The following is a 13,649-nucleotide window of genomic DNA, read 5'->3' on the forward strand; positions in this document are numbered from 1 at the left end:
CAGATACAGAAAACAAACTGATAATTGCCAGAGGGGAGGAGGTGAAGTGATGGGTGAAAAAGAGGTACAAACTTCCAGTTAGAGATGTAATGTACAGCACAGGGATTTTAGTAAATAATATAAGTGTGCAGTGACTAGACTAATTGTGATCACATTGTAAAGTATGTAATGTCACTATGCTGCACACTAATATAAAAAAAAAATGAAGATAGCATTTCTGCCAACATGCAATTTCACATGGAATTAAAAAGCAACTTCTATTAGAAGGGATGGAATTTGAGTGTGTGTGTGAGAGAGAGAGGGGAGCAAGGGAAAGAAAATAAAATAAAACTGCTGGTAATTTAAAAAAGTTATGAAGTAGTGATATTTGAACAAAATGTACAATTGTATTTTAATTCATTTGGATCATGAACTTAATATAGAAGGAAAAAGTGTTTTGAATCCATTGCCCAATTGAACTATTCTCAGAGACCATGGATTCAGTGAGCCAACACCAGAATAACACTGGGTCATGTGAAAAAAAAAAATGAACATATTCTAGATAAATGTCAGCTAGCACTTTACGTCTCTGGCATTGCATCCTCAGATTATTTTATCAGTAATCCAACTGACGTGGTTTCCAGCCCCATAGTATCTCTGAAACGGGCAATCAGGACCTAGGTAGAAACCAGGTTCTTTAAGGAAGAGTTGAAGGAATATGGTTATTTTGTGTGTGGAATAAAGACTTGCAGAGAACATTAAATCGTGGAGGAAGATTAAAACAGACTTGAACCAATAAAAAAAACTAAGAGGATAGATTTCATTCAACATAAAAATATGTCTGACAGATTCGTTAAAATGGACAAGCTCACTTTTTCAGATGGTGAGCTCCCTGTCATTTGCACGTGATAAGCAGAATCCGGAAGTCTATCTCAATATGATTGTTGAGGCTGTTCTTTTATTGACTGGCTGTAAAAGTTCCATTATATATTCCTTCTAACTTTTTAAAATTATTTATTTTTCAATTACAGTGACAATATTTTAGTTTCAGGTATACAATGTAGTGGTTAGAATTTATAACTTATGCAGTGATCCCTCTGATAAGTCTAGTACCCAACTGGCTCTTTCTAACTCTTTAGAATCTATGATTTCACATTTTAGTGTAACTGCAGGTAACTCTTGTTTTCAAAGCAGTTTATGATAATGTAGGGCTTGTTACTGGGTCAGCTTCTGAAATAAATTTTAAGCTCATAAGTAAACCCTATAGCAAAAACAGGGCCTGATTGTGCCACTGGAAAATAGAAAGGAACAGACACTGTAATTCGTAGGCTCTTTCAAAAAATTATCTTGTGAACAAAATCGTTCCAGTTTCAAAGGAAATGTAAAGGCTAATGCACTTTCTGCTAAAATGCACAACACCATGGTGTCTACAGCATTTTAAAATCTCTGACTTACCTCTAACTTTCAGGGAAGGCAGATTTCTGATTTATATTCAAACTCCTGCTGCTTAAGCATGTACTGTTTTCATTTGTAATCTTTTCCATGTTATATTCCTTCATTTTACTGAACATGTTTAAACTTGCAGAATCAATTTAACACCTTCAGACAAACTAATGATCAAATTAAACAATTCCCCAGGCTTTTACAAGAAATAGATGGTTCTGTCATAAATATATGTCAGACACCTGCATTTCAGCTGCATGTTTTGTTACAGCCAGAAAAATCACATGGAATTTTAAATCATGACCTTTTTTTAACTTATTCAACTTGAGTATATTTAGGAAAAAAAAGTGAAACTTTTTTTTGCAAAAAGATCTTAGTAAAACCTATTAGCCAGTTTGCTCTCTCTATATCTAATATTCTAATATTATAGATATATTTATGTTTATATTTGTGTAATAGTTTTTTTAGGCCAACGAACATGACATGGCTGGAAATCACATCAATTCGATACTGATACCTGAGGATGCAGTACCTGGAAATGACAGATACTTTCGGAGAAAGAACTAAGATTGACAGAGTCATCAGTGCAACCAGTACCTGATAAGAGATGTAAAATGGTAGCTCATATTTCTCTAGAATATTTCCATTCTTTTTCACATTACCCATTTCATGTATAAATATATAACATATGTATTTTTAAGAAGAAAAAAATTAAAAACATCTGCTTATTCATCAATATTTACAAGGCACCGTGGTAGGGTGAAAAGGAATGGGTCTATTCTATTTAAGTGTAACCTAGCTTAATGAATTTGAGAAGAGTTTATATGAACAGAGCAATGAACTTTGAGAAAGAGAAATTAACAATCCCATTTATAATTGCATCAAAAACAATAAAATACCTGGGAATCAAATTAACCAAGGAGGTAAAAGACCTGTTCTCAGAAAATTATAAGACACTGAAAAGAGAAACTGAAGAAGATACAAATAAATAGAAGCATATACCGTGCTCATGGGTAGAAAGAATTAATATCATTAAAATGGCCACACTACCCAAAGCAATCTACATATTCAATGCAATCCCTACCAAAATACCAATGGAATCTTTCAGAGAGCTAGAACAGATAATCCTAAAATTTATATAGAACCAAAAAGACCCCGAATAGCCATAGCAATCTTGAGAACAAACTATTAGCAAACTAGGAAAAAGAGGAACTTTCTTAAAATCTGATAAAGAGTATTTTCCAAAACACAGAGCAACAATTCCACTCAATGGTAAATATTAAAAGCTTTCTTTTAAAAATACGAGATGCTGCCATCACTTTTTCTATTGAAAATCAAACAGAAAAGTCCAAGCTCAGAAAGTACAGCAAAAAAAGGTAAAAGCATATGTATTAAAAGACATAAAACTGTATTTACAGATGAGACAGATATGATTGTCTTTGTTGAAAGCCCCCTCAAATCTTATAATTAGACTTAAGTTCATTTAGCAAAGTTGCTAAATATGAGCTTAATATCTCAATTACATTTCTATATAACAATTTAAAAACCCAGCATAATTGTACAATAACTATTCATAAAAGTGGTCTATTTGAAAAAATACAGACATGAACCCTCTAACACAACATAAGAGGTGAATTCTAGATAAAGACCTAAATGAGAAAGGTAAAACTTATAAAGTTAATATAAAAAAACGTCTAAGAGGAAAACTCTGTGACCTGGGACTGGGGAAGAACTTAAATAAAACTTAAAAATACAAAGATTAGACAAAAATAAGGTGGATTTAATTATATCAAAGTCAAATCAATTAATGTGATACACCACATAAACAAATTAAAAAATAAGAATCATATGATCATATCAATAGATGCAGAAAAAGCTTTCAACAAGATACAGCACCCATTTATGATCAAAACACTTAACAAAATCAGAATAGAAGGAAAGTACTTTAACATAATAAAGGCCATATATGACAAGCCCTCAGTCAACATTATACTTAATGGTGAAAAACTAAAAACCTCCCCTCTAAGATCAGGAACAAGGCAACGCTGTCCACTATCGCCACTGTTATTCAATATAACATCGGAGGTCCCAGCGAGAGACAAGAGAAAGATACAAAAGGAAACGAAGAAGTTAAACTGTCACTATTTGCGGATGACATGATCCTCTATATAGAAAACCCTGAAGACTCCACAAGAACACTACTAGAAACAATAAGGAAATACAGTAAAGTCTCTGGATACAAAATCAATGTTCAAAAATTCATAGCGTTCCTATACTCTAATAATAAAGTGTCAGAAAAAAAAGCGGAAAAAATTCCTTTTGCAATTGCAACAAAAAAAAAAAATAAAGTAAAATACCTAGGAATAAATCTAACAAAACATGTGAAGGACCTATACGATGAAAACCATAAGACCCTATTAAAAGAAACTGAAGATACAAGGAAATGAAAAGATATTCCGTGTTCTTGGATTGGAAGAAACAACATAGTTAAAATGACCTTATTACCTAAAGCATTATACAGATTTAATGCAATCCCCATCAAAATCCCATCGGCACTTTTTAAAGAAATAGAACAAAAAATCATCAGATTTGTATGGAAGCACAAAAGACCCCGAATTGCCGAAGCCATCCTGAGAAAAAAGAATGGGGCTGGAGGTATCACTCTGCCCGACTTCAAATTATACTATAAAGTGGCAGTAATCAAAATGGCACAGTTAAGAATTTCTTTAAGTGAAGGACACCATGGGCAAACTTAATAAACAGATAACAAAATGCGATAAAAATTTGTAATGTCTAAAGCTAATGAGGGTATAATATATAGAATATACAAGAAATTCTGGAAAATTATAAGGGCAAAAACACTTAGAAAAATGAGAAAAATGAGAAAAGCAATTACAAGAGAGGCATTGAGAAGGCTAAAATGTATTTGAAGGGATCTCAAACTAATAGAGAACAGATAAATGCAAATTAAAACAATAATGAAGGTACCTAATTCCCATTCTTTGCCAACATGTCATTTTCCATAGTTATAATTTGTCCCAACCCTCACGCACTGTCAATAGGCATCAATACTGGTCATTTGGGAGAAGTGCTGGCACTGTTTCGTTAAGTATATTCATATTCTATAACCCAGACATTCTGCTCCTTAGTCTCTACACCAAATATTCACATGGTCCACACTAGGATATCCATTAGTGTTATTTGAAGTGGCAGGGAGTTGGAGGTGTTCCTTATTCTTGTCAGTGAATAGGTGGAAAAAAATATGGTAGGTTCACACCTTAGTAGAATATTAATTAGAGGTACCCACAGGTTAGAGGTACAGATAGCCACCTGGATGGATCTAAAAGCCTAGTACTCGGTGAAAAAGATAACAGTACATATATAACAGTCCCTTTTCCATAAATTAAAAATATATACACAGAAAGCAGTAATACATATTACATACAAATACAAAGAAAAAGAGAAATACTGAATCCAATCTAATGGATAAGGGACAAAAGGAAACAAGCGTATAGACCAGTGATGATGGTATGCCATAAATTAAGAAGTCTGACTGGCACAACTCTTTGCACTCAAGGTCCAGAAAAGAGGACAACAACACAGCAGGTACATAGGTATAAATCTAACCAAAAGAAGTATAAGACATTTGTAAAGAAAATTATAAAATTTTATTATAAAACAAAGATTTAGAAGATCTAAATAAAAGAGAAAATCAATTAGTGGACAGGGAAAGCTATTACTATAAGGTGTCAATTTTCCCCAAATTGACTCATACATTGAATAGGACCTCCCTTCCTCAATACAATGTAGTTCTTTATAGAATCTGACAAGATGATTCTCAAATGCGGAGAGAGAGAAAAAAAAAAAAATGCCAAGGCACTCTTACAGCAAAACAAGTTTTAAGGGTGATGTCAAGACTTATTATAAAGCTTTAGTGATTATGACAAAATAGTACAAAGACCTTAAAAATAGACCCATACACAATTTAAAATATGACATTAGTGCTGGATCAGTGGGGAAATGAACTATTTTCAATAAATAGTGGTTGGAAAAACTTAAATAGGAAAAAAAAACCCCCAAGCATTTGGCTCCCTCTTACAACACAGCACCCCATACCTCGAAACCTAGAAAATGCCACCATCACGAATCAATACCAAAGATTTTTAAATCTACTTGAAAAATGCATAGGAAAATATTTCTGTGACCCTGGGGGAACAGAGAAGAATTTATTAAGGCGGATAATATACAACAGAAAGATGAAGAAAAAGAACTATAATTCATTAAGAGATTACGAAGTGAAAAGACCACAACCGGGAGAAGATAGCTGCTATTCATATAAATAACAGATAAAAGTCACCAAAAATATTTTAAAACTCAAAAATCAACAAGAAAAATATAATCAATAGAAAAATGGACAAAATCCATAAAGGAATATCACATTTGAAGAAACTCAATGGCCAATACACATTAAAGCTACAGTCGATCCCCATTAGGAATTAGAAAAATTGAAATTAAAACCCCAATGAGATATCATTTTATACTTATCAAACTGGCCAAAATCTAAAGGACTGAAAATACCAAATGTGGTAGCTAGTGCTAAATCAGTGCAGTCATTTAAGAAAACAGTTTGGTTTCAGTAATCAAGTTAAAGATGTACTTTTCTTATGACCCAGTAGTTTTCTACTAGAATTTATTCTAGAGGAACTCTTATGCACCAGGAGATATTAAGGAATGTTTGCAGCAGCATTGTTTATAATAGCAAAAAGCTGGACAACTCAATTGTTCATCAATAGGAGAATGAATAAATTGTTCTGTATTCACATAATAGACTACAGTATAGCAGTAAAATTAAATGAATGTGGCTACACTTACTGAAATGGATGAATCCAAGAAACAATGTTGAGTGACAAGGCAAATATAGAATATACATGGTTACTATTGCAAATGTTCAAAAACAACCAAAATTAAATAACGTCGATTTAGTATATATATGTATACTTGTATAAAGAAATGATAAATACAAAATTCAGGGAAGCAGAAAGCAAACAAGAAGTACAGAAGGTGCTTCAGTAATACTGGACATTGAGTTCAGTTTGTGATTAAAATCCCATGTGTGGCTTTTCAGGCTTGATTAAAGGCAATTACAAAGGATTTACCTGGCAGGCCTCACAGGAGAAAGGCACCCCTCCCCACACCAAACTTTGTGTACAGCAGTACGTTTATCTCTGAAGGAGTTGCAGTGAGGTGTCAGGCCCCCTGGCCAGTGATGCTCTTGCACATATTTACAATCCCTAGTCCTGCATTCCCAGGTCCTTTATTTGAGGCCTTGGGCACAGGGCTTCTTTAGGCACCTCTGCTGAGACCTCTTTGGAGGAGGAGAAGGGGGAAACCTTGACATTTTCCCCTACTCTGAATTAATACCTGAGACTTTTCCATACCCAGCCCTTCTCATTTGCCCCCCACCTCCCCAAAACCTCTACGTAAACTTCAGGGCCCATAAAACTACTGGTGCCTTTCGTTCAGAAGACCTGCAGCAGTGAGAAGACCCCCAGCTCTGTGCAGATCCACCTGACCCTGGCCTAGTGTGAGGTTCCATGCGGGAAAATGGAACAGGGGTGAGGGTGGTGGGGGGGTGGGGTGGTGGCATGTCCTTGGGTTGTAGACTCATGCTTATCCCACTGCACCAAGTGATTAAAGGCTTAACTCTTTCAATTTTGGCTGAAACTAATAGCTTAGCTCTTGCTCAGCTCAGCTCCTGACAGTGATATGTTTCTCAATTTAGGTTGTGTAATAAAGCTATTTTGAACCTCCTCCATAAAAACATAAAAAGTTCTGCGAAACTCCTATATGGAGGATAAATAAAATGAAATCACAAAAGAAGTACTGTTTAAAGCTTCAGTACCCCAGAATACAAAAAAATGAAGGAAATTATGGAGTTATCATAAAAGTGCTTCATTCTTTTTAAAATATGGATATATGATAGAAAGTAGGATATAAAAGAATCTCTTAAAGCACATAATTTATATTATAGAGTTTTTCTTCCTTGGTATGAAATCCTTTAAGTAAGACTGATTTTCTTATATTTGATTTCGTATTATATTTTGGGCTAAATGTGATACATTTTAAATGTTTCTATACCAAACCTGTGGATAATGAGTTTCTTCTACAGTTACTAACCACTTTATTAAACAGTATGTGCCTATATAATGTCCTTAAACTACTTTCTTCATTCAAATCACTACATAAAGTTATATTTGTCCTTAAAAACTACTTTCTTTTAACCTCGGGGAGTTTGTAAATCAATTTTTTTGCCTCAACTATGCGGGCTCTGATTTTCTCCTCTGGTCTATGACACTCCTGTACTGATCTTATCAGTTTTTCTTATATAGAAGTCCTTCCTGTTCCCTGAAGATCATAATTCCCCATATCTGAACCTTTCCAGTCAGACTCTATAATATCATAAGGGGCAAATACTAAAATTGCACAGTAGTTCATGCTCTAACACATCATGATTTTAAAAAGATTACATTTTGTCCATATTGTACGATCATCATTATAGAGTAACAAATTCTCAAAGGTGAAAAAAGTATTAGAAACTATCTTACCCTTATTTTGAAAATTCCTTATATCTACACAGTACAATTAGTTATAATTTAGAATGTGCTTTCATATTAGCTCATTACTCATTTGATCCTTAGAACAACTCTATCAGGCGAAGCGGATATAATTATTCCCATTTTACAGATCAGAAGACAGAAACTAAAGAAGAGGTTTCTACTACATCCTTGAGGTCAAACAGCTGGTTAGACTTGAACACAGAAACTGGTATTCCTAGTCCACTCTCTATGCCAAGACTCTGCCACTTTTTACTTGTCCTAATCTGGTAGGACAACTGTAAAATATTAAAACTAAATAAACTTAGCTTATGATAATGAACTATTCAGAATCTTATAAAGAATACCAGTGCTTTATCAAATATAGATTTTGATAAATCTGTTACTTTTGAGATGAATTACATTATCTACACATTAAATATTTCTGACAGCAAGGCAAAGTAAATATAATCATGAATTTCTCTTAAATTTTGCTCTTATTGAAGTCTTCATTTTCTTCATATGTATACCTGTAGCTTTCGGCAAAATCCTTGAAATTGATCAATAAAGAAATATGTTTCATTCATTTATTTTTGCTTTTACTTCCTTTGCCTTTGAGGAGAGTTATAAAATCCTATATCAAACTAAAAAGCTTCTGCACAGCAAAAGAAACCATCAACAAAAAGGCAAAGAGGCAACCATCCAAATGAGTATGTATTTGCAAACAATGCCTCTTATAAGGGCCTAATATCTAAAACATACGAAGAACTCATACAGCTGAATAATAAAAAAACAAACAACCCAATTTAAAAATGGGCAGAGGACATATACCAGACACGTCTTCCAAAAAGATGTACAAATGGCTAACAGACATGAAAAAATATTCAACTTCACTAGCTACTAGAGAAATGCAAATCAAAATCACAATGAGATACATCTCATTCTGTTAGATGTATCTAACATCTGTTAGAATGGCTATCATCAACAAGACAAGAAATCACAAGTGCTGGAGAGGTTGTGGGGGAAGAGGAACCCTCATATACTGCTAGTGGGACTGCAAATTGGTACAACCAGTATGAACAACAGTATGGAGGTTCCTCGAAAAACTAAGAATTGATAGACCATATGATCCAGAAATCCCTCTACTGGGTATTTACCACCCCCCCCCCACCCCCGCCAAAACCCTGAAACATTTATCAGCGAAGATAGATGCACCCTGATGTTCATCACAGCATTATTCATGGTGGCCAGGACATGGAAGCAACCGAAGTGTTCTACAATAGATGACTGAATAAAGAAGATGTGGAACATATATACAATGGAATATTACTCAGCTACAAGGAAAGATGACATTTGTGACAACATGATGAATCTTGAGATCATGCTAAGCGAAATAAGTCAGAAAAAGTTGAAAACCATATGATATCACTCATGTGAGATCTAAATTTAAAAGTGACAAACAAACATGACAAACTCATGGACATGGACAGTGGATTACTGGTTACCAGAGGGAAGGGGGAGGAGAGACGTAGATGGGGGTAAAAAGGGTCAAATATTTGGTAAAAGAAGGAAATTTTAACTATGAGTGGAGAGCACACGATGCAATACATGCAACTTACTGTTGAATTGTACACTTGAAACACTGGATTTTGTCGATCAATGTCACCCCCAATAATTTTTAATTAAAAAGAAATATGTTTCCACTAACATCTAAAGCAGGAAGAAAACAGCTTTAAAAAGAGAGCTTGTACAAAGTTACCAGGCTTTTCTTTTTTTGGGTGGGGGAGACAGAGATTAGTTTCCTTACCTCCAAAAAGATGGAATGCTTTTTTGCAGCTTGGTAAGGGCCATTTCGCAGAGCTGGATTTCTGAAAGCTTTGTTTTATTTTCAAATATTCTTTAGTGAAGAATGTTTTTGTGGCATTATTCAGTTCTAGAATAAAGCAAAAGAAAATAGTATTTTAAAACATTAATCTGAGTAAAATGGCAAGAACATGAAAAATAATTGCAGTATTTTGATAATAAATTCAGATCTCTTTGGGACAGCAAAGACAAAAGCAAAATCAATTTTCTTTTTAACTCAAGCAAGCATAATTCTCCCCAATTCACATTTGAGGCAACTTTGATATGCCTACACATAGAACATACATCTACTGAGTATCTCCTCTGTCAGACGCTATGCCAGATGTGGAAGACACAGTAAAGAATAAGACATAGTTCCGGCCCTCAAGAAGACTGCAGACTAAAAGATGGAAATAAACAGACAAAAAAGAGGAAGTGGGATAATGTGTTAGGTGTATAGCAACAGAATAGCAAGAATACAACCACATGAGGCTTACGAGTGATAATGGAAAGAAAAAAAAACCTTCTAGAACTTTTTACTTCATTATCTATTTCATTCTATCTGTGGTGGGTTGAGCACTGATTGAGTCTAATGCTGCTGATTTGAGGATGTTTAAAAAATGTAGAATTAAATTCTCAATCTTTCAGAAGCTTGCTAATGAGTTAAATATTGAATAAACACAGACAAGGGAACACAAATGATATTCACTTCAAATAATAGAATGTCTCTATATATGAGCCACAGAAAGCAAGGTATGATCTGAGTCAGACAGTTTAACGGTGAAGTTCTTCTCAGGCCAGTGCAGAGTTGGTTACTAACTTGAAAAGTAAACTATAGTCTTTCTATCAATGGCCTCCTTTACTTTCATCCCATAATTATATTACCTATAGCATTTCCTCAGTTTCCATCCTACTTCAGGCTTTGAGCTTCTGCTCAAACCAGTTACATTAAATTTTCTCTATTTTTCCTAATTATTCCCTTGGTTTGATTCTTACCTAATTCACAGGAAAAACAGATTCATAAAGTTTATATTTAACAAAAGAATGTAAAAAAAAAAAATAGACTGGTCTAGGCAAGTGAGGTTATGAATTAAGTCTAAAACTCTTAATTTCCCTTCCCCATTCCATACTTGAGAATCAGTAACTTGAGTAGACAAGTTAGAGAAAAAGTGTTTTCATAGTTTGTATACTCATTTGTATGCTGGGGGTTGTTATGGCTAGTGAGTCTTTTATCCCTAATGTATTTAACTGTTAAATCATTTCAGGTTGGATACGCTCACAACATTGCAGCAATGCACTGCTACTTTATTAAAGGTCACTTTGCCCAGTACCTGTGAACAGCCCCTTAGTACAAGATGGTCATGGAACCATTACCTGCTTCAAAGGACTCATCAGTGTCATTCATACTGATGAAGACAAAGGAAGAAGTTTTCAAATGACTCATAACACACAGTTAACAACTTCTTCTTACAGGACTTATCCTTAAACAATGATAACTACGATACATGGCATTTTCTGAGAAATTAAAAATTCCATAAATAGTATTGGGGAAATTGACTTGCAACTTTCTAAATGCCCTTAAAAACGAATGAGACCAGTGTGATGGGTAAATGAAGATTTCATGTGGGAGATAATATAAACCAAGAGAAGCTGGCAACTCAAGAATTCTTATTCCTCCCCTTTTTCTTCTTTCCATGGCTGCTTCTGTAGAGCTTCTAGCTGGGTCTAAAATGTTGATGCAACAACCAAAGGATACCCTTGCACACTCCCTCTTATACTGAGAACTTATCTCAAAGTGTAACTGAATTCGAGTATACTAGATCAAAAGGACATTCTTGTAAGAGTCATCCAATAACTGCAGTTTTGATAACTGGCCATGAACCAAATTTCTTTTAGAGGGTAGATGAGAGAATTAAAGTAATAATGATGCCTGTGATATTTCTTAGCTTCAAGTAACTTACTTTTAGCTTATATTTAACCAACAAACCATGTGATTAATGTACCAAAGCAGGAAAAGATTTGTAAATACATTTATAATACCTAAGAAAATTATGATCAGAGAAATTACTTTATTAAAACATGCAAAATGAAGTCTATGGCCATGCCACCCTGAACAAGCCTGATCTTTGATCTTGTCTGATCTTGGAAGCTAAGCAAGGTTGGGCCTGGTTAGTACTTCGATGGGAGATCACCTAGGAAGACCAGGTGCCGTAGGCATAAAAAATAAAAATAGAACTAATAAGGGACTGTAAGCTGACAAAGTCCTTGCAATCTGTGCGGTTAACCAAGGGTTGCCGCACCTAAAAAAAAAAAAAATCTGTAAGAAGCACTAAGAAAAATCTAATAGCAAGGTGAAGGGTTTGGAGTAAAAGGTGATGAAGATCACCTTTATCTTCTCTCCTCCAACCCTATCTATTAGGGAGTAGATGCTTCTTATTGCAATAAATATTCTATATATTGGATGTATTCTGCATTTCATATTGTTAGAAAAAGACAAAATGAATATCCTGACAAGATTCTAAAGTCTACTCAAATGATACATTTAGCTAAATGTGGTGACAGTACTCCTAGAAACAGCAGCATCTTTGTGTGACACTATCATAAAAATAGGATATGATTGTTAGGATAAAAGAATTCTAGTGTTTTTTGATTTGGCTGAGTGCAAGAGTCAATTATCAACTACATAAAAACATAATTCACATTATTATAGGATGTATTAACATGAGTTTCACTGTATTATATCAACAATAAAATTCGATAGCCACATACACAGAATAATTTTAGAACTACAGGCAGTGCCAATACGGTGGTGCAACTTTGATTTCAGCTTTATTCTTAAATGTTAATAATTTAAACAATTATAATCAAGAAAATATTTGTTAATAACAGTTTAAAGCATTCTGCTAAGTTCAAGAGTTAAAACTGTGAAATAGGGATAGTATCTGCATTAAATCCTAGCTAGTAAAAATGTAATCATAAAGTTATGAGGTAAAGTGTTATAATGGGGTTAATTCAGGCCTTAGAATCTTAGTAAGAAGGGAAATATGATAAGACTATTATTATAAATTTAGGTGGATCCAGCGGTATTACTTTAAAAGGTTCTACTTTAAAAGGTTAGGATATATGTGTCCAGCCATCTCATTCAGATTGTTAAAGGCCTTGTTTACCCATTTCGAATTACCCCTCATTCCTATGAAAGCTTTTCTCCCCCATAATTCCCTTCTGAATTCTATTTTGTTTAATACATATTTCATTTAAAAAAAAATGTTATTTGCAAAAATGATCTGACAAAACTATAGCATGTTATAATAAAAATTTAAAAAGACCACTTCTCCAAGAGTTTTGAATTATAGTTGGCCTCTGAACAACGTGGAGGTTAGGGGTGCTGACCCTTATGCAGTTGAAAATCTGCATATAACTTGATTCTCCCAAAATATAACCACAGTCGTCCCTAGGTATCCATGGGGGATTGGTTCCAGGACCCTCCGCAGATACCAAAATCTGAGGATGCTCAAATCCCTTGTATAAAATGGTGTAGAGCAATGCATACTATTGGCCCTCCACATTCATGGATTCCCAACCAAGAATTCAGAATACTGTTTTTGATCCATGGTTGGTCAAGTCCGCAAATGTAAAAACTGTAGATAAGGACGGCTCACTGTATATTTATTGAAAAAAAATTCAAGTATAAGTGGGCCCACTTAGTTCAAACCTGTTTTAAGGGTCAACTGCTTATACATGGGTCCTGATTTTGAGTGGATATCCAACTCTCCCTCATTTCAATGGGTGCTA

The 13,649-nt window shown here is 34.3% G+C and overlaps 1 protein-coding gene and 1 pseudogene across 1 annotated transcript in view; one reads left to right on the forward strand and one right to left on the reverse strand.

The window, feature by feature from the left end:
• RNF180 (ring finger protein 180) overlaps positions 1-13,649 on the reverse strand; it is a 100,595-nt gene that overhangs the window by 9,182 nt on the left and 77,764 nt on the right. The window contains exon 6 of the mRNA XM_011371096.2: positions 9,823-9,948. Coding sequence (XP_011369398.1) covers positions 9,823-9,948 — 126 coding nt within the window. The remainder of the gene's footprint in view (positions 1-9,822; positions 9,949-13,649) is intronic.
• On the forward strand, positions 11,949-12,074 carry LOC111746304 (annotated as a pseudogene).

Source organism: Pteropus vampyrus, unplaced genomic scaffold (assembly GCF_000151845.1).
Source record: "Pteropus vampyrus isolate Shadow unplaced genomic scaffold, Pvam_2.0 Scaffold182, whole genome shotgun sequence".
NCBI lineage: Eukaryota > Metazoa > Chordata > Mammalia > Chiroptera > Pteropodidae > Pteropus > Pteropus vampyrus.